Source organism: Rhopilema esculentum, chromosome 7 (assembly GCF_057945365.1).
Source record: "Rhopilema esculentum isolate cy_ngs chromosome 7, ASM5794536v1, whole genome shotgun sequence".
Taxonomy (NCBI): domain Eukaryota; kingdom Metazoa; phylum Cnidaria; class Scyphozoa; order Rhizostomeae; family Rhizostomatidae; genus Rhopilema; species Rhopilema esculentum.
In genome coordinates, this window is record NC_142821.1 from 10,675,679 (window position 1) to 10,701,036 (window position 25,358).

Below are 25,358 nucleotides of genomic sequence, written 5' to 3' on the forward strand. Positions count from 1 at the left end.
TACCCAGAGTGACGAGAGTTGACAATTTTCTGTAATTCTAGGTGAAGGAAACACGAGGTGTGGTCAAATTGAGAGGAAGGACCAGGACACTGCTCGATAAGCGTAAGCTTCAGTGTCCTGCAAACTACCTTCGGATGTTAGATAGAAACAAATACAGAAAGTGTGTAGATGCCGCCCTCTTAGTTTACAAACAGAGAAATAATCGAATCTCTCTTTGTGGTCCAAACAGTTTTGGATTTACTGATCAGTTATCTTTCCATGTGTGCCGGAACGTATACTTATTTGAAAAAATGGTGCAATATAATATTTATCTTTGTTTAATGCACACAGAGAATGAAGCATAGATACGTTTGCCATAATAGTTGCCGAAGCAAATTTTCACTAGATAGACATCCGGTTTTGTTTCGATTCCTGTAGCCTTACCTACAGTTTATTGTGGAGTCATTATTTTTTTTGTTTAAAAAATAGAAACCAAATATTTACATTCTCAATAGGCAAGCGACGCTGATTGGCCTGTTTCGATCCACAATTGGGTAAATATATTTCCTAGTGGTATGAATCATCGATTTTCGCCCTATTGATTTTGTTTTTTGCTATTGATTTAGTTTAAGGGTGGCATCAAAAATCGACGAGCTTTCATCCAAACATCAATTTTGGAGAGTTTTGCCCCCTATTTATCACATTTTTTATGCCACCCTTAAACTATAACTCTTTCAATAACCTTTACCCTTAAGTATTTAGTGTTCATCGGAACATCGATCGATGATTGCCTAAATTCTCCATTAAACGACAAACGTGCTATCTTCAACCAGTGCGATCTTATTTAACGTGCAGAGGACACGGAGCCAGAGAGATGCAAACTGTTTGGGCAGTGTGTAACGTGATTTCTACTGACTGATTATAATTTATAAAAGTGGGTATTGATATAGAAAACTGGCAAACTTAATTAAGAGTTATACAAAGGAAAGGATATGCTCGATGGTTAGCAATGGTGTGATGGATTAGGTTAAAATGACGTGTAATTAGCAAAGAGAAAGATGAATATAGAATTACGTAGGTATGCAGAAGAAGCAATGATGGATTGTCTAAAATGGCCTAAATTGAATCACTACAAGTATAATAATCGGTAGCCATAAGTCAAAATGACACATTACAGCAGTTCTTCCACACTCTCAATGGCCTGCTTTGAAGAGATGTAAGACATGGCTTTTCTCTTTGTGTGTTCCATTCTTTCAATGACACCGTAAAGGGTGATCGCCACTATAAGCACGGCAATGAGAATGTAGAGCTTGGTGCTGACGCATATTGCACCGCTGTTCGCAAAAGCGATGACGAAACCAAGGGATTCCCACAGCTTGTGATTTGAGAAGGCAGCCTCTTGGCTATCCGGGTACAAATAACCGTAGAATGCTACAAAACGAGAGAGATTCTTCAATTTAACATATTCGTTCAATTCATTTCAATTCGCTATCGATTTGGGATGCGTGCTAAGTCATCACTTGCAGCCTGTCTCAGTCTGCAAAATTTGAACGTTTATAGCCTTTTTCAGGGCCTTAGCTAGCTATTGTAATCCATCTAAGCACCCCTAGATGATAACAAACCCTTTGTTTTTGCAACAGAATTTGACATTGTCACAAGGGGGTATCACACCACTCACGCCCTCCCCGCGACGGCCCTGAGCTTAGTGCCACTTTTTCAGAACCAGCAAGGATTCTTGCGGTACCATTTCCAAATAGAACACCAATCGTAGAAGTTCAGTGAGGCTAAATTATTCGATCTTCCTCATTAATTTAACATTGGATCATTGCTCTGGGTCGAACTAAATCCTTTTCTTCTAAAATATTTGCTTTTTGGGTCTTTTTTACATAGATTCGTCTCTCTACAATCAAAGCAAGATAAACTTGAGTCAGGGCTGCCTAAAATTTTTTGTATGTTTCTATACATCTCCATTCACTCCTATTCAGCAGTACATACATCTGGGAAGAACAAAAACTTAGTCATCATTGTAGAGCCATTGGTATACCCTTCTGTCTAACGTATTCATTGTATTTGTCAAATTAATGAATTTCACATTTCATACTAATGTTTTCTGGAATAGCAACTATTAAAGTTTCTTAATTTTAAACATGAATTGATGCCAGCTTACTTACCATGTCTCCCAGAATATTTTAAAACATTACAATCTTTAAGTTACTCTCCCCCCCCCCCATCCGGTAAGGGTTGATGTCAGTTCGTCTTCTTTATAACATTCTATTACTTATAATAACCTTGTGCTAATTCTTCGTAAGAATAAAAAACAAACTTTATTTTGACCCCAAAAAGTTTTCTAAGCATACCTAAAATCTGTTCTTTCTTTTGAGGGTTTAATGTTTTAAATCACAACTCTCCTCCCTCCACCCCAACAATCTTTAGGATCCAATCCAGCTAGTGACAAAGGTTAACAGCAAGATGCTCGCCAAAATCAAGAACAATGTTTGAATGACAAGAGACGGCGTTTCTGTCAAATCTATAATATACTCTCTAAACCATTTTAACCGTAGCTACACCTTAAGCTCGAAGATATTAAAAAGAAAGGTTACGATATAGTTTTGTTAAGACGATATGTATCGATCTGTGGATTATGGAATTACGCCAACTGTGTTGTGAAGTATGCAGAACATGTTGTCAACCAATATAAAGGCAACACAAAGCTTGTTGCTGACGTTTGAAAAATTCAATGATAATCAACACATACAATCTAGGGCCGGTAGAATTCTATTAAGCCTGTTGTTTTCCCGCACTGAGGCACCTATAAAGGAGACACGCTAAGAAACTCGGGGAGAGTGAGGGAAGGGAGAAGGGACAGGTTCCCCAAACGTTTATACTTGAACATTTAAAAGGCCTTAGTATAGTTTTCTGATAGCTTGCCATCTGCAAATCATGGAAGCATGTAAAGGATATGCTGCATCTTGCTGCTAAGAGGCAACTACAGGGTGTGTTTGGAAGATAGTATTAATTTACCAGGCAGGTATCGAGGCGTTTTTCCCAAAAGCAACGAGCTTGTATGCATGTTGGAAAGTATTGCTCTCAAACTATAAACATTGTATTGTGGTACAACTAAAGCTATTTAATCTATATACAGCAAAAACCCGCAAGGAAGAACCTGCATTATTCTTCAGTTGAGCCTACAATCTTGGAAATAGCTGTAGAGACAAACCCTGAAGAGACCCCTCTCCCTCATTCAAAGTTGCAGCGTATCTATTTCAGTAGAAGAGATAGCGCACTCAGGGAGTGTTAAATTTCAACATCGTCTGTCTAGGATTGAAGGTTGATTCTTACTAAATGCTAATCTTTGACTGTAGGTTCTAAATATAAAGCAGGTTTTCTATTCTCCCGGTACGTAATTATTTTTAATCTTTAGCCCTTAAATATTTGAACAAGAAATTTTTCGGAGAATTAGGGGATACAAAGCGTTTATTGCATTGGAGATAAATGCCACTTTTTAGCCTACGGGCTCTTTTAAAAGTAGGCCATCTTTAAAAGCGGGTTTTCCTGTACAACTCTAGGCATTTGTTATTTTGACCCGTCCCATTCTAAATTACGAAAGTTCTTCTTTTCTTTCGATGGCCTGCATCGAAGGGGCATAGGACATGGTTTTTCTCTTTGTGTGTTCCATTCTTTCAATGACACCGTAAAAGGTGATCGCCACTATGAGCACGGCAATGAGAATGTAGAGCTTGGTGCTGACGCATATTGCACCGCTGTACGCAAAGGCAATGACGAAACCGAGCGATTCCCACAGTCGGTAATTTGAGAAGGCAGCTTCTTGGTTGTCCGGGAACAAATAACCGTAGAATGCTACAAAACGAGAGAAATTGTCTCAATTCTTTATGAAGTTAAAAGTATTCATCGTCCAATGACTTTTCTGATGAATTTTATCGTGGAAAAATTATAGCCTCGTTCGGGTGTTTTGATTTTAGCCAATCACCTGTTATATCTGTCTTTGTTATTCCATCCGGGTTAGTGATTGGTCGAAATCAAGACAGCAAAGCATACACTGACTGAAATACAGAGAGCAGAATTCTTCTGACAATTTAACGCAATACTCGATATTCATGTCGAAGAGTTTGGCCCAATTGTTGAATGTAAAGAACATATTGTACTGTGTTAAGTTTGAACAAGGTCAAGAAAATCCCAAGCGTTGTCAAATGTTGTCGAACATTGCGTTTTCAAGCCTTGCCCTGTGTTATTGCGTTTTAAGATATGTTTTGAGCAGTTGGGACTGTTTCGACGCGGAATGCGATTCGTTCTTGACATTCTTAGTCTTGTTTGAAATGTTTGAAATGGAAACAAGGGAAAAAGTATACATCAATGTCTTCTGATGAATTAACTTCAAGCTCAGTAACAGTTTTTTAATAACATCCTCGGGGTTCAGTTCTTCTAAGGCCTTTGCCCTGTCCTTCCTCTTTCAGTTTTAACATCAAAATGATTGATGAGTTGCGAGACAATTAATGCTTCAAGAACATTCCGTTTGCTCAAGGCAAGAACAAAATGAAGTTCGTAGTAAGAGAAATTAAAAAGAAGCTTCGAGCAAAAGTGCCCTCCAATTCAAATCGAGACGGCAAAGTGAAGACAATGGTTTTGTGAAACGCCAGTGGAAACCTGATGTGAAAATCAAGAATGTCGAGACAAGTCGAAAGGAACAATGTCGAGCATTGTAACGTCAAAAGTCGAGAGGCTTTGACCAAGGCTTAAAGACAATCGACAGAGGCTTAAGCCACTTAAAGGCTCTTGCGCAACCGGCATGCTTTGCGACTTTATTTTCGAAACCGGCCTAGTATCGTACTGTATGAAAATAAAAAACACAATAAATTTCTCAAGACAGCTGCCGCTAAGCATGCCGGTTGCGCAAGAGCCTTTAAGTATCTGTCAACTACTTTCAAAATTAACTTGATTGGAAACCTCCTAAAGTGGAAAATTTGAAGAAAAGTCGTTTCTGGAGTTGATTCCGTATAATGTTCTATCTTGGTCCATTTTATTTTTCTTTTACTCTTTCTCTTTTTATTTTTTTCTACTTCTCTTTTCTTCTTCTCTCCTATCTCTCCTACTCTCCATTTAGACCTTCGTCTACTATTCGTATACTATTCGTCTACACTAGACAGGTTTTGTCGTGCTGTCTTTCTTTCATTTTCTGCTTTTTATCGCTTCCAATTTTTTTAAAGAAATTGATGTACTTTTCCTTAGAACTCTTTCCTAGTCCCAAAACAAAGAGCAAATCTTTTCAAATCCGCCTTTTAGAGGCCTTTGGATTCTTTGGTCAACAGAATCAATTATAAGAACGTTTCACAAACTTTAAGGGGAGAGGGATCGTACTGAGTAATGCTCTAAAGCAACGTACCGTTTACTTGGGTTTGCCACAGAGAGTCAGCCACACCCCACATTGCTGCAGCAACAAAGAACATGGGCAAATCATCAGGCACCGGTTTCCATATCAACAAGCCCACCATCAAACCGAGGTTCAAAGCTGCACCCGAAAACATAAGAACTGGCCTACCAGTGTACTCAGACAATTTCCCGATGGCGTAGGAAAGAATAGCGTCAGTGACACCGAAGCATATCATCACATAGCCAACTTTATCCACTCCCAATACGCATGTGACAAAGGACTGCAAAAGATGGAAAGAGCAAAAACATTTTCACATGAGATCAGTAATGGCAGCTAAATAACACATTTTTACCATATTCCAGCACTAAAACATTTCGTTGCAAACAGGTTCTGTTGCTTCAAGGTTAAGAACTGAAGTCACAGTAAAACGACTTGAATTCCATTTTGCAAAAACTCACAAGTGGTGATAAATCAGCTTTTTTTAATTCTGGGGAAAAAAGACAAGCTAAAACTGCATCTGGCGACAAATTAAAATTTTATTACAAACTTCCTTCTAGCGTTTTACCTATGGAATGAAAAGAGCACGTGAAAATATGAACAATACGATATAGTAGCCTACGTGAGTGAGCCCTCTACTTGACGACCTTTTTAGTGCAACCACAGGTCGGTTATACGTTATATGGAAGATGGGCAACCACAGGTCGGTTATCCGTTCAGGGACTTGACCAACAGTCTTCTGTGGACTTGACCAATGGTCTCTACTGTTATTCCCTAATACCCAAAGCTGTTATTGGTGAATCCAATGAACCGATGGCCTCTACTGCCATGCATTTATACATTGTTAATGGCCTATACCTTAGTAAAATCGCCATAGACGAAACCCTGCTCGAGCCCACTGTACATTGTCAGCGGAATCAACAGCTGCATGCGCCTGTCTTTCAAATGCCTGGCAGTAGCGATGAACAAACTGAAGACGCCATGGTTTTTCTTCTCACTTCCAAGAATTGTAATTTTATCAAGGGTCGTCGAAATCAAAATAACGGCAAGAATACCAACAGCCAGGTAAATGCTCATCAATGTGATGATCTTTTTGTCTGGTCCGTCTGTTTTGTCGGCTGCAGATGATCCATTCACTGGAGTTCCTGGACAGTCATTTGCTCCGCACAAACCATAGTTGATCATTGAGCTGTTTCTGTCATCTAAAAATGTATTGGAATCAGTGTATTATCATATACAACGGGGGATCTATTAACATTCATACTGGTAGGAAAATTCCCAACTGGACCCTAAGATTATTCCACTGGTAAGTGGCCACCTTGGATTGCGTCAGTAAGAAAAGTGTCATTTGCTCCGCACAAACCACAGTTGATCATTGAGCTGTTTCTGTCATCTAAAAATGTATTGGAATCAGTGTATTATCATATACAACAGGGGATCTATTAACATTTATATTAGTAGGGAAATTCCCCACTGGACCCTAAGATTATTCCACTGGTAAGTGGCCACCTTGGATTGTGTCAGTAAGAAAAGTGTCATTTGCTCCGCACAAACCATAGTTGATCATTGAGCTGTTTCTGTCATCTAAAAATGTATTGGAATCTGTGTATTTTAATATACAACGGGGGATCTATTAACATCTATATTAGTAGGGAAATTCCCCACTGGACCCTAAGATTATTCCACTGGTAAGTGGCCACCTTGGATTGCGCTAGTAAGAAAAGTGTCGTTTGCTCCGCACAAACCATAGTTGATCATTGAGCTGTTTCTCTCATCTAAAAAGGTGTATGCATCAGTGTATTATCATATACAACGGGGGATCTATTAACATTTATATTAGTAGGGAAATTCCCAGAGTCCAGAAAAGTTGTTAACCTTCCTCCAGACAAAAACATCCCAGAGGGCAAACCTTCCTCACAAAACAATAGAAAGTGGGCGTGGCTTGGGTGTGTCGTAGGAGCTTCTATTGTTTTTCGTGGACCTTCCTCCGGTCAGTGGCCGTGCGAACGTAATGTTTTCCTGACTCTGGAAATTTCTTACTAGACCCTAAGACTTCCTTACTAGTAAGTCGCAAGCAAGAAGGGATGGCGAAACGATGATTAATACAACAAGTTTGTCATAGATACGTTGGATACAAGACAGTGATTTAATTAAAGTATATGTAAATAATCGCAGGGCACTTTGATTCAAGGTATATAAGACCTCTGTATCGAAAAGGAACGAAAAAACATTCTTAGGAAATAAGATACAGGACTCCACTTGAATCAAAGGGTATGAAACCTTAGTCCATATGTCACTTTTGAAACTTAGTTGAGGTTGATCTTCTGGTTTCATCAAATATATATTTTGAAAGTCATAGCATTTGAAAGGATCAAGAATTCCTTATCCTGTTTAGTTTGAATTCAACCCTGACCCTTGACGTGCAGTTTTACAGTTTCCTTTGTTATTCCCCCTAAAGTGCGCGCGCATTTACGATTGAGTTATGATCCCATTTAGTTTAAAGCCGATATTCCGCTTACAGCATTACTGAAATTTGTAAGCATGATTAAAGCGTAGTATGAATATTCAGATACTATATAGGCATAAATTTCTTATTTCTTATATCATTCATAAACAAAATTCCTTCAGCTTTTAATGTTACTAAAAACATACACTTCAAATTTTAAATAAACAAGAAGAAAGCATTCTAGGTTAAAAATCGTTGCGTTGCTGTTTTTCCAGGCTGTCGTGTTTGTAAATGTGCTTCTGCTCATCAAATGTGTTTTTAGATATCTTTAAATCGGGGCAAGGTAGGAAGTGATGAGCTTAAACTTCAAAATGGGCCAAGACCAACTCTAGTAAACACCTTTGTTTATAATAGTAACTATTTCATTCTCAAATAAAATGTTTCCAATAAAAAAATCTGCGTAATGTTTGACTTACTGTATTCGAAAAGGAACAATTTCACTTCATATTAGCAGTACATGCAGTATCTAGTTTCTAGGACGAAATTCTCTGATATTTTCGATATCGATATTCTTCTTCTTTCAGAATATCCTACCTTTTTGTTGGAGCACTAGAGAAGAAATCAAGTTGCCCCAGATCTGTCCACTCTGAAAAATGAGGAAGAAAATGCCAAAAAAGCGAGTAACCACGGCATCTCCAGTTTGTTTCGTTAGCTCTCCGTAGCGGATTCCACTTGTTGTCAGATAAGCACATTTTGCAGACCAGAGTGGAGCTGCTGCAAACCCTGCGGATGAGATCACATAACAGTGAAATTTCTGCAGTCCAACGTTTACCCCGAGGAAAACCTTTGCAAATATTGTACGAGATTTCCACCAAAACAATATGAATTCTACGGATTTCCTGATAAAAAAATAGGGTTTCCACCAAAGTTTACGAGATTTTCCATAGAATGATCTGCCCCCGGTTTACTCCAGGCATTTGCCTACTTAGTGACCACTGAAACTACTGCAGTCCAACGTTTACCCCGAGGAAAACTTTTGCAAATATTGTACGAGATTTCCACCAAAACAATAGAAATTCTACGGATTTCCTGATAAAACAATAGGATTTCCACCAAAGGCTTGCGAGATTTTCCATAGAATGATCTGCCCCCGGTTTACTCCAGGCATTTGCCTACTTAGTGAGCACTGTACAGTTAACTTCCACCACCGCCATTGAATAGGACCCTCAGAAGATGGTTCTTTACATGGGAAGGTAAAGCAAGAAACTCCCAGGAGAGGACCTGACACTTGTGTAGGGGTACCCTTTGTTAGCAGGGGCAGTGGCACTATTCATGACCATTGTACACGTCCAGTTATGGCCATAGAGGAATGGTGGAGAAGAGACCTTTGCACCAAGGATGCAACAAATTCAACCCAATGATTGAATGCCAGATAGTGAATGGACGAAGAAACCTTGTGGGGAAGGGGAGGAGAGGAGAGGAGAGGAGAGAAGAGGGGAGGTGAGGTGAGGTAAGAGGAGGTGAGGGGGAAGGAGAACGACTTAAACTTACCCAGAAGGATTGACGTCGGAATCATTGTGGCCCATGTTGCGTAGTAATTGGCAATAATATATGCACAATAACAAGACATCGATGCAGCTATGGTCCACTTGCAGCCGAGCCTGTCAATGACAAGGGGTGGCACAAAGAGACAGGAGACGATCAATGCACCATAGATGACGCTGAGTGATGCGACACCCAAACCACCAACTCGGTTCAAGCTGCTCTGTAAATTAGACAGTGACTGGAATGCAGTGAACAGGAGAAGGAAGGCAAAGCTGACAATGAGGAGATTCTTGATGATATGTCGCTTTTCGGCCTTTGCATCTGCAAATGACGGTGTGGGGACAGGGGCCTCCTTGTCTTTGAAAGACTCCATCTATAATAGAAGCAGCTTTGGCTATTTAGAGTTGATTTTTTGGGGGGGGGGGGGTTAGTGGCAGCAATGCAACAGTATTAGTACAGGCAAAGAATTGTTGTACTAATGACAGAAAATGGCAATGTTAATTCATGTAATAAAACCTATTTAAAATTTTCCCTGCTTAAAGAAAAACATTGGGCAAGACTACTCTTGGTTCCAGAGCCATTTGAATTAGGGCACAGGCATAGAATATAGGAGCGGGGAAGCATCTAGCTGAGAAAAAGTTTTCTAGCTGCTGCCGTTACGCCCATGAGACCAAGCCAAGACGCACCAATTTTGAACAAAGTGATGTTGCCCCGGGTTTTACCGCGTACTTGGAAAAAATTTGCCTTAAATTCATTTTCTAACTACGGGTTAAGCCTATTTGAATATCTGCAATTGAGAGCTTCTACGGTTGCTGATAAATTTGGACTTCTAGGTGCGTAAGCAAACATTATATTTGACAACCTGTACAATGCAAATACGTTCTTCTCATTAGCATGCCATGTCGCAAAACAAATTGTTGCGTCGAAACAGATCCCCACTGTAAATTGAGATCGCTGAGAACCAATTTTTGCTAAATATAGCTTGAGAGAATTTTTATAAAGCTTTATTAGAAGAAATTTAAACACGTTAAACCCCTCACAGGGTTTGCCTTTTTTGAGGTGTCCGTTAGGCTTTTGTTTTTGGCACAGATAGCACGATTGTGGAGCTTTGTGCTCATAAGGCCAAAGCAACAATCGTGTAAGTTTGCATTGGCCTTGAGTATATAAGCTTTTTCTTGGTATAGTTTCTTCAACACACGTTGCAAGACAATCTGAAGTTGGACTGTGGAGAACAAAGTTTTTTCCTTACGATGCCAACGACTAAATTGGCATTCTATCTGGTTGCATTTGGCTCACCTTTATTTTCTAATGTTTTGCGAGGTAACCTGGAACAAATATTAATAAGCAATAAATAGAGAATATACAGTTACCTTTGAGTTGAGTATGAGGCTCTCCATGAAGCGGTTAGAGTTAAAATTGTATTCAAGCATTCACCAAAACCAGCCTTACTAGTAAGTAGGGCGACCGTGAAAGGGTGTTTTTGCTGCGCTTTTGCTTGTTTAAATGCTTCAGGACCGTAGCTTCTATTGTCTTTTGGGGAAGGGGGTTCGATGGGCCCCAATAATAACAAAATTGCTTTGTTCCCAAAGTGGTTTTCTTCCTATAAGAACTACCTCTAGTCAACGAGGCTATCGTCATTTTGAAAGTTTTAAATGAAACAGTAAGATTTCTCCTCAAATGCAATTGTTTTGGTATGCTCAACTTTATCTGCTGCGATCCCCTGGACCGCTTCCCGTTTAGAACGAAAAGTGGAGTTCATAGATGATTTCCATCAAAACGTAAATACCTTGAATGTTGTAAACTCATAGACGATATTCTTCCCATGACAGAGAAATGAAATGTTATACTTAACCAAAAATTTCAAACTATTTACGAATTAATAAATTGTTATATGATATGAAAGATGATTCGTTAAAATTAAAAGCGTGCATTGGACATATTTTTTGCTGTCAGAAGACTTCTGTGCAATAAAGATATCCCTTCGGCGAAGAAGGCCTAACCTTTCCATTTTGGGTTGCGAGGATCCGTAAAACAGATTCTGATTCAGATTGAACTTAGTATGCGCTACTTCAAAGTTTTAAAGCTGAAAATGCGAGTCGTCGAATAAACGCCACTCTGGTATGTTTCACTGCAAGGCCTACATAGCCTATCGCAGCAACGTAAACTTCAGCTTAGCTTGAATTGAATTGCCTGGGGCTTCATGGAATGCAGACTCGTGTAGATGAAGCCAATCAGAGGGCAGTTTTTATTTGAATAATTGACCCATAAAGCCCTGGCAAAACGACTAAACATTTCACTAAACATTTCGCTCAACTTTTGATTAGTCAAAAGTTTAGTGAAAAGTTTAATCCTTTTGCTACCTTGTTTAGTGTTGTTTAGTGGTTTTTAGAGTGTTGTTGAGCAAAGTTTGATCCTGGTCAAAAATGTTTAGCGTTGTTTAGTATTGTTTAGCAAATGTTTAGTCGTTTTGCCACCGATTAAACATTTGTTGTGATCGCGCAAGCGCACTAGCTGTGGAAATCCAAAGGTTTTCGTCTGTTTTCGTTGGTTTTCCTGTCTCTACGTGACCCAAAAAGCCTTTGAGACATCTGCATATCTCGTTGTACGCTACTGATTCTCACTTTTATCCACTGCCTGTGCATGCAACAAAATAAACCAAAAGCAAATTCCTTTCCAAGATCTCTAACAACCCAGCAGCGTCATAGACAGCTCGCAGTTCAAAAAAGTTGAGTGAAGTTTAATGAAAAGTCTAGCCACTTTTTGCCACTCTCGCCAAACTTCGCTGAACTTCACTAAACAATAGGTGAGTGAAATGTTTAGTGAAATGTTTAGTCGTTTTGCCAGGGCTTAAGAAGCACTTATTGGTGCATTCTCTTCTAGTCTGGGGCTAGCCACCAACAGCTCGGAAGATGGTTCATGATAGGTGTTTTTGTCTAGTTGTCAAAGAAACGCGGGTAGTGGGACGTAAACAAACTAGAGAGTGGGCGCATAAGGAAAATTGGAGTCGCTAAATTAGAGAACATTGCTAATGGAGGTTTATCTTATTGAATTAAATATATTTAAAACTTACGGTGGCCCATAAGGGCCACGGCAAGAGAGTTATCTCGCGACAAACCACGGCAAAACAAAGTTAACCACGGCAAAATAAAGTCAATTCACGGCATGAGTAATCTAACTCACGGCAAAAGAAAGTCAACTCACGGCGGAAGTATAAAAAATTGACACATGCGCAAGGTAATGCTCAAACGGCGAACCATCACTGATCAGTTCGGAAAGTGATCTTGCATGTAATGTACAACATGTTCTGCTCAGACTGCGGGTGCAAAGTTGAAGATAAAGCGGCTAAGCCTCTGAGTCGTCTCTTTAATGTCTTTAAACTTATTTCTATTCCATGACACTCGGAAAGCATCGCAATGATTTCTCCATATTTAAAGCCCTGATTGAAAAATATGTGATAATTTCTTTCTCATCTACATCAGACATATCCATACTTCGTCAATCTAGCAACAAATCTAGCCCCCCCCCCCAAAATTCATTGAGCCCCCCCGTCGGAACTTCAATTTTTGAAAAATTTTAAGCAATGTCGGCACTTTCAAAACTTCCACTTCGTGATTTTTTTTACTTTTTCATTGTTTGATTTTTTTCAATTTTTTTTCATTTTTTGAACTAGAATTACCACAGCGGAAATGGTGTTATATTACATCTTTGTGGGTGGTTCACTCATTGTCGGCACCCTGACATTACAGCCCCCCTCCCTAGCATTTCTTTTCTGGCGCCATCCCTGTTTTAATGCTCTTAGGAACATTGCTATAGAGTTAAAGGGGCAGTAGGCCATTGCCGCCGCTTTTAAAATGGTTCAAGTGGAAACTAGCATTAGACTTGACAGTCAAGTCAATCCTAAATAAGTAAAGTATTAGCTTAATATCCGACGCTGATCCCTATCCAAACCTTGTGTATGGTTTTCTATGAGCTGTCACATGCTGAGAGGTACCTTGGTGCATAAACGCCAAAAACGATAATAATAAAAACCGTGACAACAAAATACCGAAATCTGAATTTCAAATCTGCCATGTCCACTACATCCCTTCCCCTTGGTCAAAACAAAACTTCCTCTTCGCCATTTCCGTCATCAAACTGTCCGTCTAGGATTTCTTAGCTCGCTTTTGACCCTGCTGTGCAAATTAAAAGTTCGCTCCGCATATCATATTCACAGCTTCGTTGTTATCTCATATTACAACATTTTCGTTGAAAAGGCAGTGTTGGCCGACGGAGGTGTGAGCTGGGAGTGAAAATGATCATTTGATGCAAAAACGGAAGTAGGAGTCGAGTGAAAACGCTCGATGGATTTGGATAGTTAGCGGGTAACAACACATCACAAATTTTCATGATAATATTGTGCACTTTATTAACTTGCCTTCCAATCCTAAACCAGTACCTGAATAGTTCTAAACTTTGTCAGCAGTCAGAATTCGCCTACACTATACAGGTACTTGACAATGTATTAAAAATAACATAATTTGCTTTAAATAGAGCCCCTAGTTCTACATCGATTACCAAAATCAACTGTTCTTTACAATTAGATTAGCACGATCTGTGACGTAAAGACAATCGTTGACAAGCATAACGTCGAAGGAGAAATATTTTTGTCTCTAACTCCGCAACACAATCACGAACCAGCTTCTTAGAAGAAAATATATCTGCATGGCCAGAACAACGACCTGCTAATAGAAAATACCTGAATACATACTTACGTTTGAAGAAAGAGCGTTGACCAAATATTTCACTGCGTCCGAAAAAGGCCTTCGTTCAAATGATTCAAACAGTCAAAAAAAAACGGGGGTTACAGGCATCTGGACAAATATTTTCATATCCCAGCATTAGTAGCGGGCGGTAGTCAGTAACGGCTAAAGCAACAAGCGTGCAAGTGTGCATTGGCCTTGGGTATATAAACTGTGTCTTAGCACAGTTTCATTCTCACACGTTGCATGACAACTCGAAGTTGGACTTTGAAGAGGAAAGGTTTTTCCTTTGCGACCCTACCCACCCAGCCCATATCTAGAAATTTTCAGGGGTTTCTATTTACATGCATGCTGACTTTCTACTTCTTTTTTTCGTGCATTAGTTAATGGCCGTATGGCTTACGACTTTTTGCATGAACAAGGTGCTGCTAGACGGCGGAAGAAGGCCATTGTTCTTGTTCTCAACCCCCTCAAAAACGGTTGGTGTTTTATTTATGGCCGTCTTTGCGATTGGCGCACCGACAGCCCAAAAATAAATGGTTCAAATGATGAGAGAACACCACCTTCAGTCTTATGATTGACAATGGTAAAACATTCTGAGGACCATCTTACCCCTATTTGCTAATGGTTTTTGTTTAGTAACCTGGAACAAATATTAATCGGGGGTAGACTTTGGCCGCCTCTTTGTAAATTGTAAACCGATGAAGAAAGCACAAAAAAGCAAGATATGCAAAATTAACTATTTATTGCACTATTATTTTTCATTCCTTTCATTTTATTCTTCTCTGTATTTCTCAAAACAATTTTTTGCAAAAAATGGCGGAATGGAGGCTGAAGTCCCCCAGCCTGTCTAAAATGTTGGCCGAGCGTTAGAATCCAGAGGGGGAATCATAGCAGTGCTTTCTTTGTTTGGTGAGGAAACGGGTGCTGTCAGCCTTGAGTGGTACAGGTGAGACAGTCCCAAATCCCTCTTAGGAAACTCTATGCCTTTGAGAAGCGAATTCTTTATGACAATATTAAAATATCTATCAACAAAAATGGTTGAACCGAAAACTCTTGGCAACCATTAAACTTCCAAAGAATTCAACCTCTAATGTTGAGAAAGCAACAGGTATAGAACATGTTAGAAAACACAGCTTGAAACTTGTAGTTAAATTTTTTTATTATAGTTAGGCCAAACTACACCAATATGCGTTCCTAAACTAATTGCAACAAAAACTATTTATGGTGTTATTTGGACCTTTGTACTAGAGAAAAAGTCCCCTAAAACCCAAGTAGTGGAAATGCTCTAAAATAAAGGCTAAAATATGACAAAGTTGATGACGTTATCAACAACCTAGTAGCATTTAGCATTGATCAAAAAACATGTACATTCAAAATTTTTCCTCCTCAAAAAAGCTTCCGAAGCTAGGGATGGTAGGGACTCGTACGTAGTAGTTATGATGAACTTCTGCGCAAGACCATAGTTGCCATTGTGCCATGTGCAGTTTCCGTAAATCGGAACCATAAATTGTTTCGAATGTCGACTTTTGCCCCCTAGAAGAAGCTTAAAGCAGAAAAACCTTCCATTCAGGCTGCATTTGCTTATGGATTTCATGTCATACGTCGATCCGAACGTTACTGGGCTGGTCTTTCATCAGATTTTGTAATAGAACAGGTTTTGATGAGAAATCTTAAAACCACTGGTGGAGTGACCCATGGAAGAGGAATGTCGGAAATTCAATGGCTGGTATGGGTGCTGTCAATGCAAGTTTCAGCTGAAGTAAACAATGCATTGCTCGAATTCACAGGAGTAAAACATACCACGAGCGAGCAATATAAAGACACAATGACAGCAAGAATAAAAAGAGATCTAAACGATACAAGGCAAATTGTTAAATTCATGGCTGCAATAAGTCTGATGATCTTTCCTTCAGTTTCATCGCAACAGGTGTCATAGGAGAAGAGGGAGCAAATGTTGACAGAGCAAGATAAATTGGGGAAAACGTTTTAGATGATATAACGGGTAAGGAGTTAGAGCAATATGTTTTCAAAAAGGCAAACCAAGCAACTTTAATTACAACACCTAATGTGGCAAAAATGGCCAATATTGAAGCAGTAGAAGCAGTTTGAGTTTTTGATTGCCTGAATGATAAAGATATTTTCTCATCTTAGTGGGCTTGGGGTAAAGAAGTTGAAAAGCTTATCAAACAGCAAACAGAAATAATAGCCAACAGACAATTGCGTAGATAGAAAAATTCACAGGAGGAGTGAGAAACTTAGAATTTCCGACAAAAATCTAAAAAGCATTTATATTTTTGCCCTAAATATCAACATAATATAACGACATCGGAACTGACAAAAAAAACTTTTTATATATTCATATGTTTATTTAACTTTAAATTCTTTCATATCGAAACAAAGCAATTAGGTAAACATAGACAACTGTGTTAAATTTCCGACAAACCCAGATATTTTCCGACAAAATAGAAGTTTAGCTATACAGGGGAGGGGGGGGGGGGGGGGGTTTGCCCTCTGTGAGCCCCTCTATTTACGCTACTGTCACCAGAACAGTTTTGCCACCATAGCAATTATAGCAACCAAAATAGCCACCCAAGCAATTTTGGCAATCAAAATAGCCACAAGAGCAATTTTGGCAACCAAAATAGCCACAAGAGCAATTTTAGCAACCATCATTTCAAAAATTCCTGGGGAGCATCCCCCTACCCCCTAGAAGCATCTGCCTAAGGTATGCATCTTTCGTCTTGATCCGGGGCCCATCAATCCTCTCCGCAGCCCTGCCAAACACTTTACAAAATCACTTTTAGGAAGTATGAGAAGCAAGGTTCTTAAAGACGAGTCTTGCGGAATGCCACAAAACGATAACAGTTCTGCTAAAGCTGAGCTACATCCATCAGCATAACTGAACTGCTCCCTAAATTTTTGAAAGTACCCTGGGAACTAGCATTGACGATGTCTTCCGTAGCATTGGCAAAAAGTTTCCATGCCCTGCGCTGTCAGATGCTTCTTTGATATTAAAAGAAATCAATTTCTTCTTCGTCAGTGTTCTACAGCATGCGATTGATATGTTACATTACCGCTTGCAAACTGGCGAGATCTAAGTTTGTTTTGTCATCCTAGATATGCCATTTACTTATGATATACAATATTAACTAATATAATCGCTAAGACGAACAGAACTGAAATAGGCCTGTAATTGTTTGCAACATTTTTATATTCATCAGTCTACAATATCTTTCGTTCAGGCCCCGAAACCGCAAGCATACGATAGGTCCTAACAGACGTGGGATGTCAAATCTAATACCAAAGCCAGAAAACAGTGTGTACGTATATATTTGTGGTGCGAATCATAATTTTGTTACTGAAATTAATATTAATATAAACAAACGTATCAAAATGACGATTCACGGCTCTCCGCTATTGTCCGCTAAATTTCCTTTAAAATTTTCTGTGTAGCACATAACAGAAGATCTCTCCACTTCAGGCCTCTCCACCCCTTAAGTCGAAATGCTTCATGTGATAAACAAACATCAGGACAATTTTGGCATGACGATGCTTTGTAAAGGGTAAAAATGATGTCGTGTAGTTCAGAAGGAGGCTTCTCACTCTTTTAAAAATAATTTTAGGGGAAATACCTTGATGAAATTAATAGACTACATAATATTGTGACCCTTCCATGACTTTAAAGTCACCTGGAACCGTTTCATGGCTTTCCTTGTTGATTTCACAAAGTCGGCCATTGCCTGTTCCAGATTTTCTATAGTTGAAAGAAGCACAAAAACATCCATCACTACGCTGGAGACATTTAAGGCAGTGTGAGAAACATTGCTCCACAGACTTCACATCAAGAGTATGTACAATATGGTTCTGAAGTGCCTTTCCAGAAAACAGAATGTTGGTGTAAAATGCAACTGGCGTCTCTCCGACGATACTGTTTACTAAAGAATGAAGAAAAGACAAAAAAGTTTATTGGCATTGTCATAGGTGTTCAAAATATGATCTTGTCACTTGCTAATATCATCCATAGCATTAGCAAGTCACAGGTTTTCAAAATTTCTTTGGAATGAGATTTGCAAAACCTGAATTATCCTACCCTTATAAGCTTCTACCTCTTCCAAAGTTCTATGAGAGCTGAAAACTAAAGTAGCACTTGAAAATGACATTTTTCATACAGAGGCTTGAGACTGAATGGCCAGTTAACACCGACTGTTGATAATAAGTACCTCATGTAACAATTGATATTTGAGTAGAATGAAGAAACAACATGAAAAACCTTAAGTTGTAGAAAAACCTGAAGCCCGGTCCTGGTAGAGCAAAAAGTAGCGGGAACAAGAAAGAATAAAAGAGAGTTAGAAATATTTTTAGGCCCTGAAGAAATGCCTGCCCTCAAGTTCATAACTAGATTATGTGAACCAAAATATAAAAAGGCTTTACTTGAAATGAATCAAGATATAATGCTACCTTGCGGAAAGGAAAATGGCGCTAAAGATATTTGAAGGAGGAAATAAATAAATCTTTCCATTGCAATCATTATTTTATTCTATCAATTTGAATTTATGGTTTAAATCAAAAGTAACCTTTGTTGAATCAACAAGAAAAAATTCCAAGTTAAATGTAAAGATATAAGGCACAGTGCAAATTCTATTTCTTTTGACGTCACAAACTATAAGAGTTATCATGGAAATATAGAGTAGAAATGAAAAGAATCACAGAGCTTAAAATATAACATTTTTAGCACAGATTTCAATTAATTCATAAATTTCTATATAAAAAAGAGAACATTGGGAGGAGAGCTTCTCTGTATACAAGTTATACTCAACAACAATTTGAGTAGTTATGATGGTTACGTGGCAAGTTCTTTTGTCTTTACATTTAGAAATACAAATGTTGAAAAAACGAATTGCTTTGGTAGACATTGATGCAGAAGAAAGAAAAAACTTATTTGTAACAATACTCGATAAACAATTGAAACTAGATTTTTATTTGCAAACAATTTTTTCGTGGTACAGAACTTAAAATTTGCTACGAAAAAAGGAAATATATGAGTATACTAAAGCTTTTCGTCTGACACTCTTCAGAGTTTAAAACGTCAGAACATAGATCGAAAACTCTACGCTAGGAAATATATATACCCAGTTGTGGATCAAAATAGACCAATCAGAAACGCGATCACATGACTGTTAAGGTTGCCCAATCAGTGCCGCTTGCCTATAGAGAATGTGACGAATGGAGTCCTAATGTGAAAACAACTCTTTCTGTCTACACAATAGTGACTTTTGATGTTTATGTAGACAAATGATATTGTTTCCTTATGTAGATACTTCCTATTAATTCATATCGTAAGAAAAACATCATTATTTATGTCATTATTTAAAAGCAAACTCAGTATCTGCTTCTTAAAAAGTCATTGGGTGAAAATAACAGTTAATAAGAAAACATACCAGGCGAAGAAGGGAATGAAGTAGTAGATGCTAAAGAAAAGAGAAAAGATATTTTCATAAATCTGCATGAATCAATTTGCATTAAGCCAAAAATGATGAATAAATGTGCTTGTAAAATACAAGAACTACTGAAGTTGCAGAAAATTTAGGGACAAAATTAAATTCTAAGTTTATAAATTCTTGCTGCTTGTATTTAGTCCAAAGGGGGCAAAAGCTTGCTGCTGGTTTTCTTTTGCACTAAATAGAAAAGAAAATCAGCAGCAAAAATTGAGCGTTTAAGAGCAAAATTAATGTAACATTTTCTATGACGTCAAAGAATTTGGTAATTTAATATTATAAAAACCGCTGTTAATGAGGTTGAAATAATAATAATAATAATAACGAGGCTGAAAAGTGGGCTAAAAACATTGTCGTGAGCAAGATCCTATAAGATTGAAAATGAAATTAGTTTTCTGCTTTTTTTAAATTAAGAAATTCCAAATAAGATTAATTTGAAAACAAACCTTGTGAGGTTGGTAAGGTAGTTGAAGTCACTGAAGAAAGTTAAAAAATATTGTATAAATCGATGGCTGAATTTTTGAATATAGAAATTAAAAGGTAGATTTATTATTCTCATTAGTAAGGCAAATGAAGGTGTGTAAATTTGTAACAATTGCCTAGAGGAATTGCCTCGAGTATGAAGATACAAAAGCCTAGAGATGGCTGTGAAGTTGGAAATAGAATTAGTTTTTTAGATTTTTTAAAGTCAAGAAATTCCAAAATCAAGCAAATTAAAAACAAACCTTGCGAGGTCGATAATGAAGTTGAAGGCACTGAAAAAAGTAAAAATATTGCATAAATCGACGGCTTAATGCTTGGATATATAAGTTAATATAGAATATGTAAGGTGCTTACTTCTGTTTAGTAAGGCAAAAGAAGGCATGTACATTTGTAACAGTTGCCTAGAGGGATTTTTTTCATGTATTATTTTAAAGCTAGCAGTGACGTTTCTTTAAAAACATATTTGGCGAACTTAACGTCGAGGCTGACAATGTCATAAATATTGAAAAGGTTGGCTTATAAATTCATGCACATAAGTGTGTGTTATAAGAAATCTGGATCAGCAATTGACATTTGTGAAAGAAAGGGGATAGAGTCGGAAAAAAAAGCTGCATATTCTATCATGAGCAAGAAAATACAAAAAGCCTGGTAATAACGGTTGTAGCTTCAATTGAAATTAATTTCGTTACTTTTTATAAGATTTGAATATTGCAAAATCAATCGATTCAACAGCATACCTTGAAACGTGGACAATGAAGTTGTAGGCACTAAAGAGAGTAAAAGTATTTTACAGCTGTTGTAAATCTAGATCGATGGTTGAAATGTTTGATGATAATAATTAAAAAGGAGGACAAATTTTCTTTTAGAATCACACGAAATACACCATGTAAAATTGTTACGAGGAGGATTGACTTTTATTACTTGTTATGACATTTGAAAATGCTAAAGATCATTAACTTCTAAACAAACATATAAAGGTTAAAAAAATTTAAGCTGAAACGTTGCTCGAAATTTTTGTCAAGAAATGATCTCTTGACATGAAAGGTGTAAAAAGAGAGTGGCATATTTTTTTGCAAATTATAAAGTACAAAAGCTTGAAAAATGCATAGTAGCTATATCTTTATTTTTTTTGGCTGCCTGTCCTTATGACATGTAAAAGTGCAAAGAGAATATAAAATGAAACACACCTTCGGAAGTGTAAAGTGAAGCTGAAGGTTCTGAAGAAAGAAAAGAAAAAGCCTTGTATATTTATATAGGTCATTCTGCTACCATCTTTTATGTCACTTTCTAAAAGTAAGTATTATGAAATTATAAATCGCTTCGATTATTAAAAAGGAAAGTAAAATAAAAGGCGTGATGAAAGCCAGGGACTGCGTACCAGTCCAAATGTGGGAGGGCTGAAAAGGCATGACCGGAATTTTTTTGAGGCCGTGCCCTCTAAAACACCGGAAAACCCCCCTTTAAGAAAACACTTTCTTATTTCTGTTGAAGTTTTATAAACAAAATGGTTCAGAGAAGATATCAAAAGCTATGAAAATAGATAGAATTAGCTCAGGGATAATGAAATAGCAAGAAAAACTGGGTACCCAGTGAAGAAAAACTGCTACTCCTTAGGAGCATACTATCCAATATTGCGCTAGAGCATAGTTAGAGTAAATTGTCCAAAATATTTTCTAACCTATTATTGCAAAAAAGTGGTGGGGCTATAGCCCCTGCTAACCCAAAGGCTGCGCGGTGCCATATGAAAGGTGCCTAAAGTGAGAAGTTGTCGAGTCTTTGGATCAAGGGGAAGGAAAATTGCAAGATCAAAATGTGTAATTGGAATACTAATCAGAGCTTGCCTGTGTCCACAGTGTCATAATATGCCGAAAACCCTCGGTATGAATACCCACTGTCACTTCTGAAGGTTATGTTGAAAGCATTCTCAGCCGAAAGAAATGTTGTCAAATTTGAGATTATCCCAGACAGTGTTCCAACATGCTGCAAGGAGCCGTTAAGGAGCTGCTCTATGGTCAGATAGTCATACTTTTGCTCCGTCCAAATATCGTTAAACGTAAGAAGGATCTGCTTATCCCTTGGAACAATGATTTCGTAGCGACAGTATGCATTATGAGGGTAACTCTTCGGGTATCCAGGTGAAGTGAAGTTGCTTTGCAATGACTCCATTTTCATATTGCAGTCTAAAATGTGATTGATGTGCTTAGAATGGCTAAGTCACGACATGGAAAATGGCAAGGCCATCACAATATGGAATCAATTCTCAGAGTTTTTAAAGTAGATAACAGCGTATCTTTGAATATACTAAATCTGATAAAAATGCATATATTCCATTTGGAGCTGTTTATTTTTAAATCTAACAAGTATTTATTGTCCAAGTCAAAATTAAATTATACCTAGCAGATTTTACAATGAACTAAGATTGATAGAGAAAGATTTAAGAAAGACTTAATAATTTACACATGTAGTAGGGAATCATGAATCTGATCCGACGAATAGAATTGTGAAATACAACGGCTAAAAGCTGATTAATTTCTATCAGGCAGTGGAGAAAAAAATCTAGAAAAATCTTAATGTTAACGAGGAAAATTAACCTTTATCTTACAACTTTAAAGGTGGAAAAGTAAACAATATGTGAACACAATTGGCAACGAAACTGATGAAGCTGTAAAGGAAAAGTCTATAGATCCACGAATCTTCAAATTCGAGTTTTACTAGATGTTTTTATAAATATCTCGTCTAAGAAAATAAGAATTGCATAGAGGTGGGATTCTCAAAGAGATTGTTAGTAAATAAGTTAAATAAAGCATATAAATTCTGGTACGCTAAAAACAATTTCAAATTCTATTTAATTTGCATAAGAACTGAGCTGCATCGGAGGACATCGTATGTGAGACCAGTTCCTCTAGCTTTATCCTATATCCCTTTAGCTTTCTTTATGTAAGTTTTTTGTTATTGGTTATCAATTAGCAATTTTTCAAACAAATGCACTCAGCACAGCTGTCCGGGCTAGCTCGCTGCATATAAAGCCGGGATTAATTTTATCTCGGCAAGCGGAGCCAGCACAACTTTCTGTTTGAAAATGAGTCAAAAAAATGTCAAGTACATGCAAACAAACACACACAACGTTAACAATAATCATATTAAAATCTATCAAAACCTGCTAGTAATGCTTACCTGAGCCAAAGACAAGTTTTTTGGTCATTGTATAGCAGAAGATCGAAAGAAACAGGAACGGCATCGCATTTCGTAGCATTGTTCCGTTCGGTCTTTCATTTATTAATCTATGCAAAGATCCACATAAAAAGGAATAGTCGGTAAGCAATCAGCATCTCGAAAAAGAAGACCTGTATAAATTGCTACCTGTATAAACAATAACATTTTTGCTAAAATTGAAAACAGAAATGTGCAGAGTCAAAAAAACATTACGATCGCACGGTCATTGACCGGAGGAAGGTTTGAAAACCAAAAAGGTTTAGAGAAAGGTTTTGGTAAATATTTTTTCTAAGATTAAAAGTGAAGCAAGTTATTGACTCATTGGAAAGAAACTGTGAAAATAGTCTAGGCAGAGTCGACCTTTAACCGATTGTGCATGCAAATGCCAAGTGGCATAATTATTTAAAAACACAATCTTATTAACACAATCAACGCATTTATTTAAAAACAAAATTTTGTAATTTAAACAAGAATATTCTGTTACAACTGTACTTCAAACAAGATTGTATAAAAAGTACTTTTATTGTTCAAAGTGTAACAGCTATATTAAGCCGTAATGAATGGAGAACTCTCACAAATTACTTAGCAAAGTTTATGACAAAAGACAAATTAAAGAATTTGGACTCAAATCGTCAAAATGTCAATAACAATTAACCATTCCAAGTTGAAGTGACAGAACGATCTAATCTAATCTTGCTATTTTGGGATTGTTCGCAAGCCTGTTTAACCACAAATTTGGCTGTTGTTGGAAAGTCAATTAAGTTTGACGGAGAGGAACATAAAAAGCTTTAAACTATGTTTCTCAAACTTTCAATGCTGCCTAGTGCCAGTTAGAGAGAGAGAGAGAGAAAGGGCAAAAAAAGTTTAATATGGTCTGAAGCAAAATTCTATATCGACTTCCATACCACTGCTAGCAAGCAAAGAACACACCAGATTTTGTTGCCTTTGTCTGTTATCTGTTAAAAGGAGTGGATGAGTAGCAGACGTTGGCAAAGACAAATTCTGCTTACGCAAAAAAATTTGGACGTCTATCCATTAAAGCCAATCGTGTTTCGGGATAAAAGATTGAAGGGTGAATAAAGAACATAACAATTTCAGGCAGAAAAATATATGAAAATACTCGAAGATAAAGAACATGTTTATCTACAGGCATTTATATTGGAAAATGTGAAGCTTTAGAGAATGGTAACTTCCTGCAAGAAGAATTATGGGTTTCGAAAAGATCCGAGAAGAACAACAGAATGTCATTATCGCACAATTTAGCCGTTGTCTTGAGAACAAAGTTTTCCTTTGCAAGGCTCGCCACAGTTAAACATTTTGCACAAGTTCAAGGCCACAGCAGTGCAAATGTTTTTGGTCAATTGAATTGCCAAAGAAAGTAGGAAATTGCAACGGAATTTCTGCATATTTTTTTCAAATATGACTCACTGAGCTGCCTTGTTTTAAACAGTTGTTCTAGTGAAACTCTGTGGAAGATAAAGGATGTCTTTAAATAAAGACTGCACAATTAAAGACTTTTAGAACCTGTAAGTAATGTAAGAAAGTATTTCATGTTATCAACGGACACTTTTTATGGGTATACGGAAATGATTCAAACTCTAACAGCTTTATACTGCAACAATTTACAAGAAAATGCAGGATTTATTACCTTGAAGCATTCCAGCGAATTGTGTTTATTTCTCACTTGCACAAGTAAGCCTTGTTGGTGAATAAGTGTTTGCTCCAACTTCACTCTTTCAAGCAATGATGAGTTTAATTTCAAGGACTTCTTAGGTCGATCACAATTTCAATGGTATATTCAATAATTTGAAGAGTGACATTGCTTTATACTTTAGTTCACTTCATTTGAGAATGGAAATGCTTTCCAATAAGATTAAAAAATTCAATGATTTGTTCAATTATTTATAAGACAGAAAACCATTCCTGATGTAAAATTGACATTTTAACCGAACATAGAAATGAACTTGCCAGTAATCTCCCGGTTGCATTGATGTGATGCATAATGATTGATGAATTAAAACAAAAACAAACTTTATATCGAAAATCAAACTGATGTTTTATTGTTGATAGTG

General features: G+C 37.4%; 2 protein-coding genes across 6 annotated transcripts; both read right to left on the reverse strand.

Annotated features, from left to right (window-relative positions):
* Positions 1–461: 461 nt before the first annotated feature.
* LOC135683837 (N-acetylglucosamine transporter UNC93A) lies at positions 462–14,227 on the reverse strand. Of its 3 annotated transcripts, none has more exons than XM_065199199.2 (6): positions 10,724–12,111; positions 9,360–9,726; positions 8,403–8,591; positions 6,221–6,564; positions 5,378–5,645; positions 462–1,410 (listed from the first exon to the last, which is right to left on the reverse strand). In XM_065199199.2, the coding sequence occupies exons 1-6, from the start codon at positions 10,781–10,783 to the stop codon at positions 1,151–1,153; spliced, it is 1,488 nt and encodes a 495-aa protein (XP_065055271.2). In that variant the 5' UTR covers positions 10,784–12,111; the 3' UTR covers positions 462–1,150. The 3 variants fall into 3 exon arrangements, with proteins under 3 accessions (XP_065055271.2, XP_065055272.1, XP_065055273.1); XM_065199200.2 differs by lacking the exons at positions 462–1,410; positions 10,724–12,111 and adding exons at positions 2,474–3,837; positions 14,105–14,227; XM_065199201.2 differs by lacking the exons at positions 462–1,410; positions 10,724–12,111 and adding exons at positions 2,474–3,837; positions 14,101–14,164.
* Positions 14,228–14,379: 152 nt separating this feature from the next.
* LOC148959980 (uncharacterized) lies at positions 14,380–25,354 on the reverse strand. Of its 3 annotated transcripts, XM_089109338.1 has the most exons (10): positions 24,935–25,354; positions 24,192–24,242; positions 23,248–23,354; positions 21,915–22,253; positions 21,261–21,290; positions 20,811–20,840; positions 20,316–20,345; positions 20,037–20,066; positions 19,534–19,563; positions 14,380–18,030 (listed from the first exon to the last, which is right to left on the reverse strand). In XM_089109338.1, exons 3-10 carry the CDS (start codon positions 23,324–23,326, stop codon positions 17,738–17,740), a joined length of 861 nt encoding a protein of 286 aa, XP_088965464.1. In that variant the 5' UTR covers positions 23,327–23,354; positions 24,192–24,242; positions 24,935–25,354; the 3' UTR covers positions 14,380–17,737. The 3 variants fall into 3 exon arrangements, with proteins under 3 accessions (XP_088965464.1, XP_088965463.1, XP_088965465.1); XM_089109337.1 differs by lacking the exon at positions 24,192–24,242; XM_089109339.1 differs by lacking the exons at positions 21,261–21,290; positions 24,192–24,242.
* Positions 25,355–25,358: the final 4 nt, after the last annotated feature.

Excerpts from the sequence above, each read along its gene's own strand:
- LOC135683837 (XM_065199199.2), bottom strand. The coding sequence starts at position 10,783 with ATGCTTGAATACAATTTTAACTCTAACCGCTTCATGGAGAGCCTCATA. Across the intron at positions 6,565-8,402 it reads TCTAGTGCTCCAACAAAAAG|ATGACAGAAACAGCTCAATG; the intron begins GTAGGATATTCT and ends ATACATTTTTAG. Across the intron at positions 5,646-6,220 it reads TCTATGGCGATTTTACTAAG|TCCTTTGTCACATGCGTATT; the intron begins GTATAGGCCATT and ends CATCTTTTGCAG.
- LOC148959980 (XM_089109337.1), bottom strand. The coding sequence starts at position 23,326 with ATGCTACGAAATGCGATGCCGTTCCTGTTTCTTTCGATCTTCTGCTAT. Across the intron at positions 20,841-21,260 it reads TTCACTTTACACTTCCGAAG|TGCCTACAACTTCATTGTCC; the intron begins GTGTGTTTCATT and ends TACTCTCTTTAG. Across the intron at positions 18,031-19,533 it reads TTCATTCCCTTCTTCGCCTG|TAAACAGTATCGTCGGAGAG; the intron begins GTATGTTTTCTT and ends TTCATTCTTTAG.